Source organism: Bos mutus, chromosome 10, assembly GCF_027580195.1.
Source record: "Bos mutus isolate GX-2022 chromosome 10, NWIPB_WYAK_1.1, whole genome shotgun sequence".
Lineage (NCBI taxonomy): Eukaryota > Metazoa > Chordata > Mammalia > Artiodactyla > Bovidae > Bos > Bos mutus.
In genome coordinates, this window is record NC_091626.1 from 12303609 (window position 1) to 12325040 (window position 21432).

Genomic DNA, 21432 nt, shown 5'->3' on the forward strand with positions numbered 1-21432 from the left:
GGAGGCCAAATAACCATTTGTAGGGATATTTAATTCTTACCAGTCTATGACTGCTTGCTGAAAGGCATCATCTCAGAGTTTTATTTCATATGAAATGACTCAGGAATTGGATGGCTAAGGAGATACAACAAGGCCGGGATCGGCCTGCAATGTTCTTGAACTTTGAATTGGCAAGATTTGGTAAAGCTGGCTTAGAAATCATTGTTTGACTGAAAGAGGCTGCTGTGCTCTGGAAACTTTTTTCTTCTACTCCTACCAGGGGCAGAAGAGGGAGAGTTAATTTGTATTTCTTAAAGTTTTATTAAAAAAAAAAAATTGAAGTTGTCAGCATTAGACTATATATTAAACTCTGTAAGCTTGGCTGTTATAATTTGTTTGACCTGACATACATGTACAGGTGCTTTAGGGTTGATGTTAACACAGTTTATGTCTATGTATTAATTATCTTCGGCAATAAAGCAGATAATTGAGGGTAACAGGAACTAAAGATACATATACATTTCAGGTGCCTCCAAGTAATCCCCTCACCTCCCCAGTTCCCTTTCCTCTTAGGAAAGTTGGTAAAACCTATTCTACATGCTTTCTAAGCATCATGTTTCAGATTATATATATATATATATATATATATAGATAGATAGATAAATATATATATATATATATATTTAGCTGATGTTGATGAGTAGCTGTATCTTAAATGTTTTAAAAGATCATGTCAACCAGAGCATTTGGGGTTGGGGGTGAGTGGGTGGGAAATTTTGGTTTTGAGAACAGACTTTTTGAACAATTAATCCAGTCCCTTGGAAGCTCTTCTTTAGTTCCAGGTGTTATAACTAATACGCAGCTGGAGTCAGTCTGTACCATTATTTCAAGTCAAGGGATTGTCTTCTTTCAGAGAGTCAGAGAATATTCAGCAGAGCACATTGCAAGAGAGAGGCTTATCCCTCTTAAGACTGCTTGTCCTGGGATGGCCCACTGGCAGGGCTCTGTCTTACTGGGAGGAGGTCATAATGACCAGGAATATGGCTGTTCCTAGGTAGGTCGTATGGATTCTGGATATAGCTGGAGTTACAACCGCGGCCTTCTTGGACCACACTGACTGTGGGCTCTAAGGAATATAGTGAAAAATGAGTTCAGAGAACAGATTAGCTTTAGTTGCCTCGTTGGGCGGGGGAAAAGAATTCTGTTTAACTTGGTGGGGAGAGAAACCAAGGACTTAGGATAAGTGTATGAGGGTTAGGACTGAGGCTTGTTAAAGAGATTGAAAATCTAAGTGAGTGTGTTGTCAGAATCCCAAGCTCTGGTCAAAACCAAGGGACCTTAGAGTATCCTAGCGGTAGGAGTCTTATCAGTGAACTCAGGGACATGGGTTCAACTGGGAGAAAGTAGAACAAGATAATTTCAAAACTTGCAAACTGTCTGTTCTGATTGTTTTCTGTTTTAAACAGGAATTTGTGTCAACAGTCAGTTGAGGAGTGTGTGTGTGTGTGTGTGTGTGTGTGTGTGTGTATGTATATCGGCTCTCCAGCTCCCCACCCCCAGTCAGTATTTCTGCTTCATACTTAGTGTTTTTTAAAAAGCAGAGTTGGCACAAGAATTTGATTTCTTGTATGAGAGTGGATAGAGGTCCTGTGAAAGACAGCTCACTTTGAATTCCTTAAAAAAACAACAAAAGAAGGGGATGTTTTCAAAATGGGGACTGGAGAGGGCTGATTTTACTTCGGATGCTGCACTAGTGCCCTGCTGTCACTAAGTTACTTATTTGAGACACCTACCAACTTCATATATATTTTTATTAGATGTCGACAAGGATGGCACATCTGTGTACGGAGACCCCTGTGCACAGGCGACTTCATTTCTTCATAGCTGCTTTCTGGAAGCTTGCAGGTGAGGATGGGTGGGTCCTTAATTGTGGCATAAGGGTTTTCACTGCTATTCAAGGAACAAGTGCTAGAACTGCACACGGATTCTTTCATGTAATCTGCAAGGCAAGAGAAATTTCTTAGGACAAACAAGGACATACGCTTAAATACCAAAAGCAGAGTACAGTTTATGTGCTGTCAGACTTGTGAAGTTGTAAATGCCTATGACAGTCTAAGATTCATTTACTAACTACGTTGAGAAATGCTTTCTGAGGTAAGCAGAGTTCTTTTTTTTAAAGAAACATGTTTTTGGGGGGATAAGAACTTTTTTGTTTTAGTAGTCAGGCAGAGCATCAGAAAGGGATTAATTCAAGATGTTCATAATGTGCTTTCACATCTGTTGTTTAATTTTTACAAAATCCTGCCAGGATAGTTGACTGTTTGCCTTTTAGAGGATGGTGGCCCAGGGAGCTGAAGTGACTTGGCTGAGGTCACATGGCACATGCATGGCAGTGCCAGTACTTGAATCCAGGCCTCGGGACTCCTTGGCTTGTGTGTTTTCTGTGACATCATTTTTCTGAATTCTTTTTGACGACCAAGCTTAGGTTCGGCAGTAGGTGTGTGATTCGGCACAGGTGTCAGCAGTTTGGCAACCTTTAGCCAGCCCACGGGTAGTACCCGTGCTCTCGCGAAACTCATGATGAGAGGCAGGGCAGGTTGAAGTGTAACAGGTTTAAAAAGCACCTTGGTTTCAAGCGAGGCTTTGGAAAGTTCCTGTTTTCTAGCAAGCCTGCAGTATATCTTGTGGGGTCACTTACTCCTGTTCTTGTGAATGCTCACTGAAGTCTAATTTTGCAGAATCTTTTTCTGATCCCGGGAGAACTCACGTTGCTTCTCCTAGCGTCTCTCAGGTGTGTCATCCCTAAGACTTCCGAGTATATTAGGGTATGAAAGGTTGCAAACTAATTTCCAAATATGAAGCAAGGTAACTGTAGCTCCCTGGAGGAAGAAGGTTTTCTTTGTCACTGGGAGTCACAAGGAAAGGGGAACCCTTCCTTCAGTCTCTCTGCTGTTTTCCCTTTTGGGGGAAAATTACTGCCTCCTGTTGATTGTTTCAAATGTGGCAGAATTTGCCCAGAAAAAGCAGAAGACTCTAATCCGGCAGCTCTGGCCCTCCTTCTAGGCTCTGCCAGCCAGGGGGCTCTAGAAATAAGCACTGAGTTGCAGGGACTTTAGTCAAGAGTGATCTTAGAAGTCTAAATTTCTTTTAAGTGGTAGCAGATGGTGAAATTTCTCTCTTTCTCAGCTCTAAATTTCTATAAGTGGTAGCAGATGGTAAAATTTTCAGATGCTCTTTCCCTAGAACCACCATAGATTACATTTTGGGCCGCTCTTTATCTGTGCCTTCTGCCTCCAACTTGTGAAATTAATAAAAATGTAAAGAAGTGGAAGTGGTAATGTAATTCAGGAGGTGACTGGAGGTCCCTCCAGGGAGAGCAGGGCACTCCACGTGGCTGCAGTGGCCGACATGTGTGCCGCCGCAGGAGTCTGCTCCCACAACAGGGAACTGGTTGGAGGGGATTTGTTTTTTTTGTTGGGATTCCCTGGTGGCTTAGCTGGTAAAGAATCTGCCTGCAATGCAGGGGACTTAGGTTTGACCCCTGGGTCAGGAAGATCCCCTGGAGAGGAGAATGGCTATCCACTCCAGTATTCTTCCCTGGAGAGTCCCATGGACAGAGGAGCCTGGTGGGCTATAGTCCATCGGTTCACAGAGTCAAATGCGACTAACACTTCTTTGTTAGTGAAGGGTTATTTATGTTTGTTTTAACAATTAACGTTTCCTCAATCTTGTACAAAACTGCATTCACCTATTAGTTCCTTCTAGCGTAGGCACAGCAGTAATTATTATTTCCCTTTCCGCTTTACTGCTTATGAGGAAATTGAGGTTTGAATAGGGAAGTGACTTCCCCAGGGTCACACTGCTCGTCGGTATTAAAGTAAGCTCCAGAACCAGGCTTGGAGCACGTTGTGTCACAACTTAGCCCACAAGCAGAGAGAGAGAGATGTGAGCCTTGTGCCGTCTCTAGCCTAGAACCCTAGAGACGAGAAAATATTTTTTAAAAGTTATTTTTGGCTGCCCTTGGTCTTCGTTGCTACCCCCAGGCGTTTTCTCTAGTGTGGCAAGTGGAGGCAGCTCTTGGTTGTGGTGCGCCAGCTGCTCACTGTGGTGGCTTTTCTTGTTGTGGAGCACGGGCTCTAGGCGAGCTGGCTTCAGAAGTTGTGACGCCCGGGCTCTAGTGCAAAGACTCAGTAGTTGTGGTACCCAGGCTTAGTTGCTCCTGGCAGGTGGGATCTTTCTGGACCAGGGGTCCAATTCATGCCCCTGCATTAGCAGGCTGATTCTTAACCCCTGGACCACTAGGGAAGTCCCGAGAAAACGTCCTCGCTAGATAGCAGTCCCAGCCAGCCCTAGCAGAGACTGAAGGGAGCCTGGAGTGGCCTAACTGCTGGTGAGGTGCTCATGGGGGGAAGGTGGCTGTGGGTCCTTGGTCATGACCTACCTGAGCCACATTAAATTGCTTCTAGTGAATACTTTGTTCCTTAGTATAAGTGGATTGGGGTTAATTAAGTCCAAGAACCCCAGCTGGCGAGCTGTTCCCACTTGAGGTTCCCAGCCAAGTAGTAAGGCTTTATGACTCGGCTGCTCACATGGAAGCTGAGGCCTTCCAGTGTTGCTTCAAGAAGGGCTGCTACCTGAGTGGAAAGTCCTACATCTCGCCCCTCCTCCCCATGCAGGAACATCCTTTTGCTTTGATTGGCACCTGACTCAGTTACATATTTTCTAAAATTGGATGATTAATGATAGCTCGCTTTATAGCACACATTGCTGGGCTCCGCTCACTCCAGTTAGATCATTTGATTCTTGTTACATCTGTGCAGGGGGCCCAGGCAGTAAGGACTAGTATTACTACTTTAGAAATGAGGAAACTAAAGCTCATGAAGTTTGCCTAATGTTAGTAAGTTAGGACAACCCCTACCTTCTCTGATACCCAATCAAGATGTTTTCCCCTCACATTTTGTTACCCTGTCTATGGGCTTCTCTGGTGGCTCAGATGGTAAAGAATCTTCCTGCAATTTGGGAGACTGGGGCTCACTTCCTGGGTCAAGAGGATCCCCTGGAGAAGGGAATGCCTGCTCACTCCAGTATTCTTGCTCTGAGAATTCCAAGGACAGAGGAGCCTGGTGGGCTACAGTCCAGGGGGTCACAGAAGAGTTGGACCTGACTTAGCTACAACCACCTCCTCTCTTATATCCTAACTGCAAACTGTATCTAAAGATACAGTTCACCCTCAACAAGGAAGGTGTTTTATCTATGGGGCCCAGTTCTGCTGAGAAACCCAAGCTGTAGGCTTTTTGTGGACATCCCATGACCAATTCTTATAGCATTGGGAAAGCCTTGACACTCTAGCTCCTTGCCTAACAGAGATTCAGCCAACCAGTAGTGCTTCTCTTGTATCCACTAGAAAAGTTGGCTGCTTTCAAGTTTGGGGAAATAAAGAGTTTGCTCTGTAGCAGGGGATGCACCTAACTGGATAAAAGAGAAGCTGGGTTTTGTGGGAATAGGGGCTAGCTTCAGGGAGCAGCTGTATCATCCGTAAAGGGGCCAGAGGTGAAGACAAAATGATGGAGAAGTGTGTGCGCACGCGCGTGTGTGTTTTGAGGTGGTGTTGGGAGGGTGTTGAAATATAGAATAATCTGGATTCTACTTCTGAGGACTGGAAGGAGGGGAAGGGCAAGGCCAGCTGGAAAACTATACTTCAGGAAGCTCTTCCTCTCTCCAGATGAGTCATCTACCTGCCTGCCCTGAGGGAGGGCGGGGCAAGGGGAAGAATAACCAGCTGCTATAGGACACTTCCTCATCTTTTTATAGCCCCACTTCTGTGCCAGTGTCTGCACTTTGGGTGTGTTGCAAAGAAAATGGAAGCTTCAAGCAAGGCTACCCAAGCTCTTCAAGGCCTGTAATTAGCATCAAGCCTGCAGATGTAGCCCTGTAATGCCCTGGCACTGCTGCTCACATAGTTCCTACCTCTCCCAAATCACGTACAGCCACATATCAGAGGCAGAAAGGGTCTCTGAAATGAGCTGGTTGAAACATCTTCATCTTATAATGGAAGCAGCAAATCGAGAGAGGGGAAATGACTTTCCAAGGCCACCTTGTGAGTAGGATTTGAACTTAACACTAGCCTTTGTTGTTCAGTCACTAAGTTGTGTCCGACTCTTTGCAACGCCATGGACTATAGCCCACATGGAATTTCCCAGGCAAAAACACGGGAGTGGGTTGCCATTTCTTTCTCCAGGGGATTTCTTGATCCAGGGATCCAACCTGGTCTCCTGGTTTGGCGAGCAGATTCTTTAACATTGATTCAACAGGGAAACCCAACCCCAGCCTTTAGGTTCACATTATCATCTAGTTAAGGCCAATATTTCACTGTTGCTGAAAACCCAGGCACCAAATACCCATCTCTCTTCTTCTCAGCCTACTCATATTAGGAGGCTGCACTGCCTTTTCTCTTCCTGGGCCCTGACTTCTCACCTTTCTCTTGATTGAGAGAGAAGGACTGGGGAGAGGAGTTGGGGAGATCTCAGGGCCAGAAGGAGAACTGGAGGGAGGGGAAAAAAACCGGCTGAAAACAATTTTCAGGATGTCAGTGGGCTCCTGACTAGCTTGGAAGCCACGGTTACTGCAAGGAGACACCTGGAGGTTGCATTAGCAAGGGCATACAGGTGGGGAAAGCGGCAGCAGCAGCAGGACCCAGGATTTCAGGAGAAGGGTGATGGAGACCGGTGGGGAGGATTTCTTCTGTAGCACTTTGAAATGCATGACAGAAAAGTGTTGTCATGAAGCAGTTTGTTGGGGAATAATTGTGCTGAGGGTCAGGAAGAGGAAGGAGAGATGGAAAGGTGTTTAGAGAGAAAATGGGGTTAGCAGTATGAGTGGTCTCATGCAACCTCCTGGGTGACAGTGAGGGGAGGTCTTCAGGAAGTAGCGGGAGAGAGGGAGCATTGACTGAATTACGTTAAGATTTAGCATGTCAGAGCTGGAAAGGGCTTTAGAGACCCTGTCCTAATAGAGGAAGAAACCAAGACCCAGAAAACAGCACCGTGATCTAATCGGTGCTACACAGCAAGAACCAAGAGTAGAATTCTTTCTTTTCTTTTTCTTTTAATTTTTTGTCTGAGTTCTGGGGCTTGCAGAATCTTCATTCCTCCACTAGGGATTGAGCGTGGCCTCTGGCAGTGAAAGCGCCAAGTCCTAACCACTGGACTGTCAGGGAATTCCCCCACAGAACCCAGATCTTTTAACTCCCAGATCAGGTCTCTTTCCCACTGAGTTCAGAGAACACTAATACTCTTAACCCCGATAACCACTGATTTGGTCTGGCCCAGTAGTTTTAGGTAACAGTTGCACTCCTGGTACATAACTTGTTTATTGAATGTTTTTTGGGGGACATCCAGTTGGTGGGGTTTATTCCATGTCCTTGATACGTGTAAAGCTCTGACCTGTGATTTTGTTTTCTTGTGGTTTCTGGTGTGTGGATCCCTAATACCTGTTGGTACATTTGCCTATATAGTCCTCTTTTCTCTCCAATTTAGAGGATCAGATTTATAGGGTGGTGAAACAAAACCTGGCCGCTAGCCTGCTCGGCCTCCCCTGCACTCAGACTCGGATGATCCCACAAAACAGGAGTGCATGGCGCCAAGGCTGGGACACTGCTGTCCTTAACTGCATTTCGCGTTCGTGGCTGCGAGGGACAGCCCTTACCACAGTGTGCAGGACACACAGTGCGTTGGGAAGTGTGTGCTCATGTGCTGCGCTGTCTGGGCCTGTCTGCGTTCGTTCAGGCTTGAGTCATGGGTATTCTCAGAGCTGTCAAGGGCCCGTAGAGAGGTTTGTCCAGTCCCCATGCCTCTTGAAGAAACTGAGGTCCAAGATCACGGTGATGAAACAGTATAGTTGTCTTTTCTTTTGTTTAGCTTCATCTACTGTGATGGTGCTCGCTTTCATTCGGGTGGTTTAAGTCAAAAAAAAAAAAAAACCAGAATGATGCTCCCAAGGGGGTAGGGTTCTTTGGCTGACCAGGAGCCTATGGGTGGCCTCCTGTCCTCAGATAGTTCTCTTGGGCAGGGCACATACATGTTCTGGTGGAGACTTGTTCTTCCTGCTCTGTTGTTCAGAACACAGTGCTCACCGCCACCCGCCCCTAGCACACCCTACTTCTAGTAACCACCCCACAAAGGGCTGTATATGACCAGCTCTCCTTGGTTAGGAAATAGTTGTGTCTCAGGTATGTCTTAGGCTAAATCTGATGAGAAATCTGAGTCAGTCTAGACCAGTGGTTTCTAAGTGTTCGGTGATCTGCTACGTAAGGATACCCTGAGGCACTCAGCACTCTTGATCTATTGCATCAGAATCTTGGGGACGCAGGGTGTGGGCATCTGTATTTTTAACAAGCTTTCCAGGTGATTCTGGTACACAGGTAGATTTAGGCTGTCCACTGGGATCGTTGCTGTAAGTCTTATCTCCTTCAGTTTGGCTGAGTTGCTTTTTTTTAAATTCAATTTGGCTATGCAAGGTCTTAGTTGTGGCAAGTGGGGTCTGCTTCCCCTACCAGGGATAGAACCCAGGCCCCCTGCATTGGGAGCATAGTCTTGGGCACTGGATCACCAGGGAAGTCCCTGGCTGAGATTCTTGAATAGATTTCAGAGACAAAGGGACAACTCTGTTACATCAGTATAATCCTGTACAATATGCAAAAACTCTTCCAATTTGTGATTTTTATTGCATAATCAGGGTAACCTTGTTAGACCGTAGGACAAGCATACTTATCTCAACGTTGTAATTGAGGAAACTGGGCCTTGGAGAGGTTTGTCATAGTTAATAAGTGACATAATTTCAAAGCCGCCTATTTCATACATTATTTCATTTTAAACCTAGGCCCCAAGCCTGGGAAAGGACCTGACCTTTCATCTGTGGCTTCACCTGTATACTTCCTAGAGGGATGATCTGACTTGCAGTTCTCGCGTGCTGGGGATTAGTCCTAGCTTCCCTGCTCTATGGGACAGAGACCTTGTAAAGGTGGGGCATCGTACAATAGTAACACTAGGTGTCATTTTCATTCCTTGCACCCCAGAAAGCCAGCAGGTGCAGGGTGGCATTCCTCGCCAGCGCAATGACAGGAGGCCTCTGGGGCAAGTAGATAGACTTTATTTCAGATTTCATAATCAATTGAACTCATACTAATTGGTAGGATAATGACGTTCTGCATTTCCGAAGACATTTAGTTGGCATCTATAAAAAATCCCACAAGCATTTCCTAAGCAGGTTCAACTGAAATCAAAAGATGAAATCATTATTATTATGATTGCTCCTCCTGGGCAGAGCTACCCAGCCGTCCCAGGTTTGTGGTCTTTAACTTTTTTGGGGGAATGGGGGGAAGAAATGCATAGTTTTGTCTCTGGTAGAAACCCTGGCGATTTCAGATTTGCATTCTTTATCTTTCTTAGCCTCCCTAATGGTACATCATGATTAGATACTCTACCTTTGAAGCCTTTGTCCATAACGTATGTGTTCTGACGTCTGTCCATTCCACAAGCACCTGCATAAAAATAGAAAAAGGAAAGAAAAATAGAGAGGTGAATGAGGTTTACTTAGACTACATGTATTCTTTTTTTTTCCTGTTCTCTCCTACCCAGAAAATAGTTCTTTAGTGCTAGAAAATTACTCGGGGTTTAATCTCCTCTAAATCATCTTGACCATATGAGAGTTCTTTAAAAAGCTCCTATGTGTAAGTGGTGAGCTCTGTCACCCCCTGCATATTTAGCACTACTGCTCTGTAATCTCTTTGAGGGGAATGTCTTCTGGAGGTGATCACAGGCAGTTCTGATGCCACCTACAGTCACCAAGTGAAGTTCCAGGTTCCAAGAGTGTAGGATAGGGAATGAGTCAGGACCAGTTCTCAGCTTGGGGGAAGGGTGTATGACATTCCAAATCCCATTTCTGTTGGATTTTGGAATGAGGGTGAAGACTTTCTCACCTCATAGCTCTAGTCTTGCCTGTCGCTCCCCTTGTGGGTCTGATGCTCGATTGAGGGGAGCCAGAGGGAGGTGGACAGGCAGCTGAGGTTGGTTAGTCCTCTCTACAGGTTATACAGTCACTCCCAGCCAGTCAGCTCTTTTAGTCGCCTGTCCCCACTTTTTTGGGTGGACTATTTGCACATAATTGAGAGTTGTCTTTGAACAACATTTCCAGTGTTTTTCAATCCCAAGCATTTCTTTTTTCCCTTTTGGCTACTACAGTTTATCCTAGGCTCCCACAATGCATGGTCCTCAGCACCAGCCAGAGGTAGGAAGGACGTGAAACTTCAGGGACCAAGCTCAGGTTCTTCGCTGCTGGTGATCCCAGAAAAGAAACTATATGATACTTTGAATTTGGACAGTAATGACTTGAGCTCACAGTCAAAGCCATTTCCTCCCCCCCCCAGCTTTTAACTGAGGCTGCAGTATTAGACAAGGGAGCAAGTGCTTACTAAAATACAGTTAGACTCCACTCAACTCTCCCCAGTGTCTGATACCGAAGACCAACACATGGCTGTTCTGATACCTCCTCATGCCGCCTCCATATAGAGTTCCCTGGTGGAATTTGCAGAAGCCTACTCCTATCTCCCTGCCTTCCACACGGTACTGAGAGCAGAGCCAGGTCCAAGTTTTCTCAAGTTCGCTATTCTTCTAAAGGACCTATAGGTACCTGTGCCCTTCAGAAATAGGACTGCGACAATCTGAACCCCTGGCATCTTTATCCTGGGACCAGGGCTTCCTTTGCCCTCCCTGAGGGATGGAGGCTAGGCTATTAAAAAGTTAACCCCCTTTTTATAGAACAGAATACAGACTCAAAGAAAGGCAGTGACTTGGCTGAGACCACACCAAGTGAGAAGTTGAGCTCCACGTAGAACCCAGATGTCCTGAAGTACACCCTCCCGTTGTTTACCAGCCTACCTCAGTATAAGCCAGAAAATGACGTGTGGTGGCTTTGGCTGTAGTGATTGAGAGAGAGAGATGGGCTGAGCCCAGAGGATGCTTCCAAGTGGAAAGGGGTGCAGGGTGGTGATTGTGTGTGTGTATGTTGCAGGGGCTGGGGGTGGGGATTGTATTCTGTGGGATTATTGAATGTCCTGAGCACTGCTCCAGGGGCTGACAGCTGGGAGCACAGCCTCCTGGGTATAAGCCCAGGGTTTCTGAAGCCCATAACTACTTACTGGGTAGATGAGTTCAGACCTTTGCTCTTTTTACTGTCCCTGGACCCAGAGACCTGCAGGGGTTGCTAGAGCTGCATTTCAGTTGAGCTCTAGAAACCAGCTAGAGCCTGAATTTAGGCCCCACGGGTGTTCAGGGTGCCCTCAGGGGCAGGGGCACTTTGTTGGGGGCCCACATTCTCTATTTGTTCATTGGACCTACTTCTGTAACTCCTACCCCACCTCCTCCCACAGTAGGGACTGACTTTCAAAGTCTCCTTTTTGCATCTTTCCCAAGCTATCAGGTTTGAGCCTAAATATATGGGCCCAGAGGATGTTGGTTGACACGTCCGGCCTCAACCTCTCTAGATCTAGATCCCTACTGGACCACCTGCCCTTTGACCTAGGAGTGCTTGGTCTGGGCTCTCCCTCTGGGGGACTTTGGGCTTTTTGGCCAGTCTACTCTCTGTCATCCACACCCATGGGCCCAAAGATGTAGCCATCCCCAAGTCATTTCTCAGTGGTTTTGGGTTGTATTCCGTGGTCTGCAAGGAGTGTGGTTACGCTTTGTTCCCTCCACGTAAAACCAGTTGCAGTTTGTACGTATCCACTGAGCATGATAGCAGGAATGACTGAGGAATGCAGACGGGTTTCCTTCTTCCCATGGGGAACTAGGCTTGTCGGAGGGAAGGGGCTCAACGGGGAGAGTTCTGGGTCCATGGGGTGGGTGAAAGGATAGGAAGGGGATTTGGGGTAGGTGCAGGTCTGGTCTTATAGGATGGCCTCAGGGGTCCAGGGGATAGAGGGTATAGGGCTGGGAGTCTAACCTGGCGAGTGTAGCTCAGCGGGGCGGCTGAGGTGTCTAAGTTCAATGTAGAAGTCTTCGGGCGGGTACCTGGCCTCCAGGGCACTGATCTGGAAATGGGAGTCTAGTGAGAGGAATGACAGGGAGCAGCCATTATTCCCAGGGCCCTGGTATGGCAGGGGAGGGGTGCGTAACACAGGGGTGGGAGGGGGGACAAGAGGCAGGGTGCAGCAGGTTGAAGGGAATTAAGGCTTCTGTGAAGCATCCGAGGGAGCCTAGAGCCAGTGGGGCCAGGGGGGTTTGCTAGAGCTGAGGCCAAATGGCCTTGCTGCCTCTCACCCCCATCCCTCACCCCACCCCCCACAGAAATTGGTGTCACCAGGGCAGTGGGGCAGAGGGAAGAAGTCCTTGAATGGGGCACCTTGGTAGCAGGGCCTGGCTCAGGCAGGGGGTCCCTTTCCCAGATGGTAAGAGCATCTTTTGCCTCCAACCTGAATCCCCACACCTGGACCCGAGCTTTCTCCCTTGTGGTCCTGGGTCACAGCCACCCTCACCTACCCCCTAGTAGGAATGAAAGGGGCCCTGGGCCTCATCTGCTTATGAGAACTGAAGTAGGGGCTTGGGTTTCCTCCCCACACCCCTTTTTCCTGGGGGAAATCATGCTTAAGATTTATCTACTAACTCTCCCTTGGAGCTGGGACAGGGCCCCTGTCAATGTGGGAGAAGGAGAAGACGGCGGGGCCTGAAGGCCAGGGACCAGGCTCAAACCACTACTGACCTAACACGTTCACATAGCTGTAGGGGGTCCAGCCTGCCGTGTCTCTGTCAAGGGACTTGTTACTGAGCTGTTTGGAAAGCAGGAGAACGAGTTAATATCTAGTGCCGTTGAGATGCCCCTGCCCAGCCTTTGCTTTTGCCCACCCTCGTGTGCCACCCCTGTGATGACCCTGACCCACCTAGGTGCTAGGTCGTTGGGGGGATGGACGAGGTAGGTGTTCCATGACAGGCCACCATGGTGTGGCTGGGCCCAGTGGGAGCCGAGCATATCTAAGCTGTCTGGCTGAAGCTGTAGGGCTTCCAGGCCCCGGGACAAAGAGGAGCCGAGAACTGACCTGAGCCAAGCTGGCCCTGGCTGGGGAGGCAGGTCAGCTGGGTGGGGCTGAGCTGTGGGAGGCAGTGTTGGCAGTGTCTCGGCTGCAGCATGGCCCTCTAGCAGAGGGGGCGGCGCTGAGGCTGCCTCCAGCATCAGCGTCCCTTCTGCCGCCTGATCCAGGCTGAGAGCGTCTCCCTTTCACGTGAGCAGGGGAAGGCGTTGGGATAGGGTGTCCCTATGGTACTCCTCTTCCTGCACTCACACCTGCCCTTCGTAGGAGGCAAGGATCGTTGTTCTCATTTCACAGATGGGGACCTGAGTCCTGCTCGTGGGCCCTATGCATGGTCACACACAGAAGAGCTGGGTCTACACCTCAGGTCTCAGCTCCTGGACCCATGTCCTTTCCACGTCATCACAGCTGCTTGCCCCTGCTACACATCTGCTAGGCTGAGGGTTCTTGACTACACAGAACCACTTTGGGGCCCTAGGGTGAAGTGAGCCAGAGGATCACCAAGTGGGCTGCACTGCAGTAACTCTACCCCCTGACTTAGTGAAAGAGGGTGACTGGTACTTCGCTGTTAGAATGAGACCAGGAATGACAGGGACACAGGGACTTGGCCTCTCATCCCTGGCATCCTTTGCCTTGCGTCTACTGTAGCCTTGATAATGTGGCTCTTGTTAATCAAGGGCCTCCTACTGGGAAACTTCTGGATTCCTTTCCCTTGGCTCCTCAGATAGGCCTAAAGCTGTGAAGCTGGGTTGGAGCTGATGGTCACAGGCTTTGCACGTGGACCTCAAGGTCCCTTGCATGCAGCACTCCCATTCCATAGGGGAACTGAAGTTGAGAGCCCTGAAGAGTGACCTTTGGGTGCTGGCTTGACAGTAATAGCTCTTGGGGCTGTACGGGGTCTGTGCTGTTGTTGCTGCGGGGGTTCAGGATGCATTCCTACCAGATCTGTGGTCTGTGGATGTTTTCTGTGGGGCAGAGGGGGAGAAATGATCCCTACAGCTCTAAGGCCTGGAGGATGAAAACTGTGCTCCTGTACATGTTTCTGACCCAGAGGTGGGTACAGAGGTACCAGACGCCAGGAATCCTGGGGCTGTACCAATCCCCCCGCCCCCAACCTCCCCGTGATCCATGCTGTGTATGTCTGCATGCGTGCAGCGTGACCTTGTGGTCTCTGGGGGCTGTTTCTTATTTCTGAACCTCTCTGCCCATTATAGGTCCTGGCATACTGGGAGCAGGGGTTAGCACGTGTGTGTGCTGAGACGTCCCTGCCCGAGGGCCTGTGACTTACGTAAAAGGACGTCTTGCCATCAGCCAGCGCTGTGTTGGAAGCGGTGAGGGAGGGCCCTGTCCAGGGTGGTACACACCTGACCCTGAAGTCCTGCCCGACTCCGTCAGCGGGCACGCTGGCTGTGGCTGATGTTTCTGTGTCCCGTGTGGTGGTTCTGATAGCAACGTATGTTGTGGGTGTGTACTGATAACATGTAGTATGTCCAGATACAAGGATATCAGGTGGCACCTGAGTACTGGTAGTACTCTGTGCGCTTGTGGCACACATGGTGTTGGTAACATACTGCAGTGATGAGTGGTGGGGTGTTTTCATTATATGTGTTAACATGAGGCAAAAGTAGTCACGTGGTTGTGTGTGACAAGGCTGTGTGTGATTACATGATGATCACATGCCTTGGCACACAGGGTGTGGGGTGTGTGCTTCACTGAGTGGTGCTGTGGTTGGTTACATGTGATGTGTGCTGCTTGCATGGCCCGTGTTGGCTTCATAGAGCCTGCTGGCTTCCTCCTACACGCTTTACATAGAGTGTACACGTGGGCTCACAGGGCTCCATTTATTGTATTGGCAGTTGGTTCCGTGCAGACCCTAGGTAGGGTAGTGGTGGTGCAGTTTCTTCCCCGGGCAGAGGGGAGGGCTCAGTGGGAAGACAGTGGATGGGGACTGGGGAGAGTCAGGGGCCCGGTACCTTGGTGGGGCTGTTCCTGTCCAGAGTGCTGGCCTGGCTGGTGGCAGGCCCCCCGCACGCCAGTGCGTGGTAGCTCGAATTGGAAAAGCACTGGGCGTGGCTGCTACTTTGAGACAAATCTGGGAAGAGAACAAGGTGCCACATACCATCATACCCCTGCCCCTGGCACGAGACACCCCTAAGCTAATGCTTGGTGTGGCCACCTTGAGAGCGCTCTGCAAAGTCAGGCAGCCAAGTCCCCCATCCCCCGAGCTTCCTGGCATCTACTGTTCCCCTTGGAAGCCTGTAGAGCCTGACTTGCCCCTTTGCTTGTGTTGGCCCTGCTTGCAACATGCCAGTGTGGGCGGTGGTACCAGCATGAGAAGTGTTAGTTTGACAGCCTCAGTATCCTTGAGTCACTGTGTAGGGCTGAGCTGACCCTCCCCTGCCTCCTCTGGGGTCAGATCCCAGGAGTGAGGCTGTAAAGAGAACCCCACTCCTGGCCTTGCCCTCCTGCAGATTCCAGGACCTCCACACTGGGCTGGGGAATTCCAGTGGGATGGTCTGGGAAAACCCAGCCAATCTTGCTTATCATGGTCAGAGAAGAAAATCCCCAAATACATAAGCTTTGGGACTTCATCAGAGGATCTCAGCTTTGGCTGAAACCCAGGGCGGCACGCAGGCCAGCAGCTCTCTCAGGCAGGGTCTGTGCCCGGGCCTGGGATGTGCCGTGCGTAGCACAGAGCTGGGCAAATGGTAGGCCGCACTTAGCAGGAATGGCGTGTCAGCAGGCTGACGTGATCTCTGGGCTTTCTAAGGCAGCCATGAGCCGTGGAGCCAGCTGTGGAGAGCTGGCATCCTGTGCCCACCTCTGACAGGCCTACCCTCCTGTGGCTCAGGGCTGGGGGCAAAGTTAGGGCATTTTTACCTCTTCAGTTTAATGAAATATGAAGCAAAAAGCTGTTTCTATTTCTAAGGCAGCAGTCTAGGGTTAGGGGAGAGGAAGGGTTGGCCCAAGAGTCCCATCCCCACCTCTTGGACTCCCAGATCGAATGCCTGCTGGCATTGGTACCGGATTTGTGAACAGGCTGGGTTCCCGCAGACCTGGCTCGAGGGACATTGCCCACGCTTTCAGCACTGTCCCGTCTCACTGCACAGATCAGGCCCTCCTAACTCTGGGAACTGGGAGGGAGGGGTGCTCTGAGGCCTTCTCCAAGGAAGCAAAAATGAGACAGGGCTTGGACGGTGGGCCCCAAGGCTGGTTTCCTGAGGTGATGCAGACATCAGGCTGGGGAGAGGGTCCCCTGCAGCATTTAGGAAAGTTACTGCTTTGTGTGGGTGTTCTGCGACTGAAGCCCAGTGAGAAGGGGAAGCTCTGGAGAAATGAAAGAAGGCTGCTAACCATAGATGTTGAGAGTGGGCTCCAAGGAAGTGGCACTCCCTGGGAGCCCTGTCTACCTTTCCAAGTTAGCTCCTGCTGCTCGCCGCCACACTCTCTTTCTAGGGGAGTCTGAGCAGCCAGCCCTGCAGGCACCACCACCCACCTGCAGCAATAAACCCGGGGTCCCCAAGAATATCGCGTGGTTCCTGCTAGGTTGTGTGTATGTTGGGGGGGGGGTGGCAGCGGGAGGTGCTGGGGGCATAGTCTGACCTGAGAGGGAGTAGTCAGTGCTGGTCATCCTCATGGCGGGCGTGTAGGAGACGCGGGGAGCCAGGTCCCGGCCCTTCTCTTTTTGCCGCCGCCGGCGCCAGGCAAACAGTCCCAGCAGCACCACGATGAGGAACAACAGGAGGACGATCCCCGTGACGGCACCCACTGAGTGCCGCTCTGCACCCAGCGCTGGGCTGATCTTGGTGTAGGGGTTCAGCTCCTCCATCATGAGGGCAGCTGCGGACAGAGGCGGAGCTGAGCCGGAGGCAGGCCTGCTTCCTCTCAGGCCACCTCAGCCTGGGGCTAGGCTCCTCGAATGTCGGGAGACCTGGTTCAGGTCTTGGCCCTATTCCTCAATCCCTTCAGCATCATGAGTTTGGCGTTGTGTTCAGCTGTCTACCCAAGTGGAGTCCCACCCAGGGTCATGACAAGGAGCAAATGTGATTATAGATGGGAAACAAATCACAGGTGTTTAGTGAGTATTTTACTTTATTCTAAAACTGAGTTACAGATAATAACCCATTTGCTCTTCCTAGTATCCCTCAAAGGGATGTTTATAAGTCCTATAAGAAATAAAGACTATTCCCCTTTCACAAATGAGGAAACTGAGTCACTGAAAGGTTAGGGTAACTTACTCGAGATCACACAGCCAGTAACTGGTAGAGTTGGGTTTCTCAGGAGTCAGGAAAAGCTGGATTCAGCCCCTCTCCCTGTTTACCAGCTGTGTGACTCTGAGTCCTCGGTCTGCCCATTTGTAACACGGGGACAGTAATCCCACTGTGAGCACTGATCACAGACTGGCAATGAAAGCTGTGAGTGCTGAACCAGTGTGCTCAGGATTGCTGCTCCTAAAGTATCACCCCTCTCAGAGATACGTGTGCGGGCTGGCCCCCATCCCCCATCAGAGTGCAGCGGAAATGTCTTTTGCCCCTTTCCTGTACTGTGGATGCTTGTGTGCCACTTCTCGTCCCTGTGTCCTCGAACCAACAGCAGAAACCATTCATCCAGTGCTCACTCACAAGCTAGGCACCATACTGAGTCCTTTACTCACATAATCTCAACTTGGTCGTTAGAACTACACTCTGCGGTCTTGTCTGACCATAGACCTGGAGCCGAGGATGAGCCCTTTTGGGCTCCTTGGGTCTCAGCATAACCCTGTGTCTTTCCACTTTGCGTGGGGATAACAGACCCCCCAGCAAAAGGAAGTGACCTGCCCAAGCACTCCTGGTGGGTCATGGCAGGACCAGAATCTGGCAGCGCTTCCGGCTCGTTCATCTCACCTTTCCACAGCACTAGCTGCGGTTACCCTTCCTTGGCTTGCACGACTTGTCAAGGATGAGCAGAGGGAAGCAGCGCCCGAGAGGCTGCCTGCTCCATCAGCCTCTCCGGCGCCTGAGTACCCCTCCCCAGCCCACCCCATTCTACTCCCAGGCTCTTCCCAGATGTGAATGAAAGGGAGTCACAAAGGGTTCTTATGCAATTCAGTCATTCCTGCTGGAATCTCCCCAGAGCCTCCCTCCATGGAACCCTTTCCTAGTCCCTGGGAACTCTGCCGTCTGTGCCTTACCTTGGTCACACCGGATCCCTTTGAATCCAGAGCTGCAATAACAGGTGCCAGTGACGTGGTCACAGGTGGCATTGTTCATGCATTCGCATAGCTGCTGACACCCATAGCCAAAGGTTCCTGGGGCGCATCCTGTGAAGCACGAAGTGGAGGTGGCAGAGACCTGCGATGTGCTTACTCTCCACCCTGCCCATCCCACATGTGGGCAGCGGTGATGATTCTGCCTCACAGAGTAAGCCAGGTAAGTGGCTCAGACAGTAAAGAACCTGCCTGCAAGGCAGGAGACCTGGGTTTGATCCATCGGTTGGGAAGATCCTCTGGAGAAGGGAATGGCTACCCACTCCAGTATTCTTGCCTGCAGAATTCCATGGACAGAGGAGCCTGGTGGGCTAAAGTCCATGGAGTTGCAAAGAGTCAGACACAACTGAGCTGTTAACATTTTCACTTCCATGGAGTAAAGCCTCTTTGTAGTGCCTGATGTGTTCTGGTTTGCTACTTGGGGCAAGACGACACCTATAACCCTGTAGGGGGGATGCCCACCCCTACCTCCTCACCTGGTCCATATTTACACAGCACCCTCCAGTGTCAGGCCCCAAGCTGGGTGCCACAGGGGTTTCAAAGAGGAATCAAACAAGGTCTGCTTTGCTTTCTCTCATTAAGCTCCTCCTTCCCCCAGTAAACCCTTTGCTGCTGCTAAGTCGCTTCAGTCGTGTCCGACTCTGCGACCCCATAGACGGTAGCCCACCAGGCTCCCCCTCCATGGGATTCTCCAGGCAAGAACACTGGAGTGGGTAGTAAAGCCTCTGCTGTGCCTCAACTTGCCCATCCCCACCCCAATTGGAGGAAAAAACTTCAAACACCAATGTAGGCCCACCCTTCAGGTTTTCTCCTTGGGAGCTGCTCCCAAAGTCAAGAGAACAGAGGGTGCAGGGCCCTGAGGGGTGGACCGTGAAGGGGCAGGCTTCCCCAGCAGGAGGCCGCGGCCCCGCATCGACACCTGGGCTCAGGGCTCAGGACAGCTTACTCTGCTCACAGTGTTCCCCAGTAAAGCCTGTGCGGCAGGTGCACTTGCCACTGATGTGGTCACAGCTGGCGCCGTTCTGACACTGGCACACACGCCCGCAGTCCTTCCCATAAAACGCTGCTGGGCAGCCTGGAGAGAAACAGGGTGGGGATCTGCATTGGGATCAAACTCGTCTCATCTCCCTTCTCTCTCTCAGCACGGGGTGAAGACCAGTGAGACCCTGCACCGAGCCACTCCACGCTCAACCCTCACGCTGAAGCAGGTGGGGAGTCCTTTGGACAAAGGTGCCCTGGAACCAGAGGCCAGGCTGGTGTCTCTCTGCTGCACAGCCACAGGTTGCTCTTCCCCACTCAGGGCCCCCTGTCCAGGGAGTGGCTGGTCTTGGTGATTGCTGGGGTACCTAATGGCCCTGACCTTCCAGGATTGGGCCCCATCAATCCCCTGAAGCCAGCCACCCTCTCCAGCCAATCCCAGGGGTGGAGGGTGAAGTGGTTAGCTCACAGCCAGGCACCTATCTCCTCCCTCCCTCCACTGCAGGCCCGGACGATGCCCACGGCAGCCAGCAGGCTGCAGCATGGGATTCAAATAGCTGGGAGGCTGGAGGGCGGGGCTTACGCTGCGTGCAGAAGAGTCCGGTCCAACCAGGGGTGCAGTGGCAGGCCCCATCCTCGGCGCTGCAGCTCGCCCCGTTGTGGCAGCTGCATGTGTGGAAGCAGGCGGGGCCCCAGAACCCAGGTGGGCAAGCTGGGGGTGGGTGGGATGCAGAGGGTGAGGGCAAGGCAGAGAGGGGCAGACGGAGAGGGAGGGAGAGGAAGGGGGAGTGCATGTCAGAGCCCAGGTGCCACAATGCACCTGGCTGGCATTTCCTGACTTGCAGGGGGCTTAACCACTGTGGCCACAACCCTCCAGTCACCTCTTGACCCAGGCACCCCGGATTCCTGGTGATTCTCTGTCCACTCTCCCAGCTCTGAGGGTTTCTGACTCTTCCCTCTCTGGGGACTGATTGTGATTTGGAGCGTGTGGGTATCTGTGGTAAATGGTAAACACGTGGTTTACGGTGTGAACACTGTGTGCTAACTTCCCCAGGAGGATGGGGATTTTCCCAGGGTAGAGAGTCTCTTGGCTGGTGAGCTCCCTGAGGATGACACCGCCTTCAGCACGGAAATGCCTTCAGGCCAGGCTATCTAACTGGGACCTTGCTAGGAGTACTGGCTGGGTCTCACCCATCAGCCAAGGACTCCACAGGGCAGAGACTGGGTCTCTGCCTTTAAACTCTGCCTGTTACCTCTGTATCAGACTGGGTTCACCTTACAGCACCTACAGTGCCCTGTCTGGGCCTGTGATGCCCAGGACATCATTCACATGAGCTACCCAGAGAATGCCCTCACCCCTCAGGTGACTGCCCTGGCCTCACCTTACTTTCCTGCTCCCTCTTCCTCCCCATCCAGACTTAGCGGCTACTCCTTGCTCAGGTTCTAGGACTATTAATGTGCAGCATTTACAGTATTAATGATATTACCAATAATGTTCATATCTTTAAAACTAGCAGTTAATAATGCCAGTGATCACTCCTAGGAATTCATCATGTTAGCTGTAGAGACTCTATGGGACTCAGGTGAACACTCCTATCTGCAGAAGGAGATTTCAGCCCTGGGAGGTGGAAGCACCAGGGGCAGAGAGGTTCTGGGCCTGACCCTGGTTGGGGGCTTTTCTGGGGGGCATTCCCAGGGGGGCAACAGCTTACCCTGTGAGCAGTCTTTGCCGATCCATCCAGGGAAGCATTGGCAGGAGCCATCGATGGGGCTGCAGGTGCCGTTGTTGGCACAGGAGCAGAGCTGGGCACAGTCCTGCCCAAAGTGCCCTCCAGCACACACTGTGGGCACAGGATAGCCTGGCACCTGCTGTCCCACTTGCACTCCTCAGACCACCACCCACAGCCACACTCCTTTTCCCAGGCCACAGTCGTGGCCCCCATGGGGTCATGGATCAGGTGGGAACTGCCTGCCTCAGCACCCCCATTTCCACAGCAGTGAGTTCCTCCTCTTGTGCCCACAGCTGCCTTCTTCCTGACTGCCTCTGACAGGAATAGGCTGAGGCCCACAGGGGTAGAATAACTTGGCTGAGGTCCCATAGACAGAAGTGGTGAGTCTGGGAATTCCACCTCTGCACCCTACTGCTTCCTGC

General features: G+C 50.8%; 1 protein-coding gene across 1 annotated transcript in view; it reads right to left on the reverse strand.

Moving 5' to 3' along the window:
• Positions 1-430: 430 nt before the first annotated feature.
• Positions 431-21432, reverse strand: part of MEGF11 (multiple EGF like domains 11) — a 391669-nt gene continuing 370667 nt past the window's right edge. Inside the window, 12 exon segments of the mRNA XM_070377308.1 lie at positions 431-1105; positions 1773-1835; positions 1838-1978; positions 9461-9517; positions 11977-12078; positions 12733-12799; positions 15031-15149; positions 16661-16897; positions 18228-18356; positions 19249-19377; positions 19864-19992; positions 20993-21121. Of these exon segments, the coding sequence (XP_070233409.1) occupies positions 945-1105; positions 1773-1835; positions 1838-1978; positions 9461-9517; positions 11977-12078; positions 12733-12799; positions 15031-15149; positions 16661-16897; positions 18228-18356; positions 19249-19377; positions 19864-19992; positions 20993-21121 (1463 nt within the window). The 3' untranslated portion in view covers positions 431-944.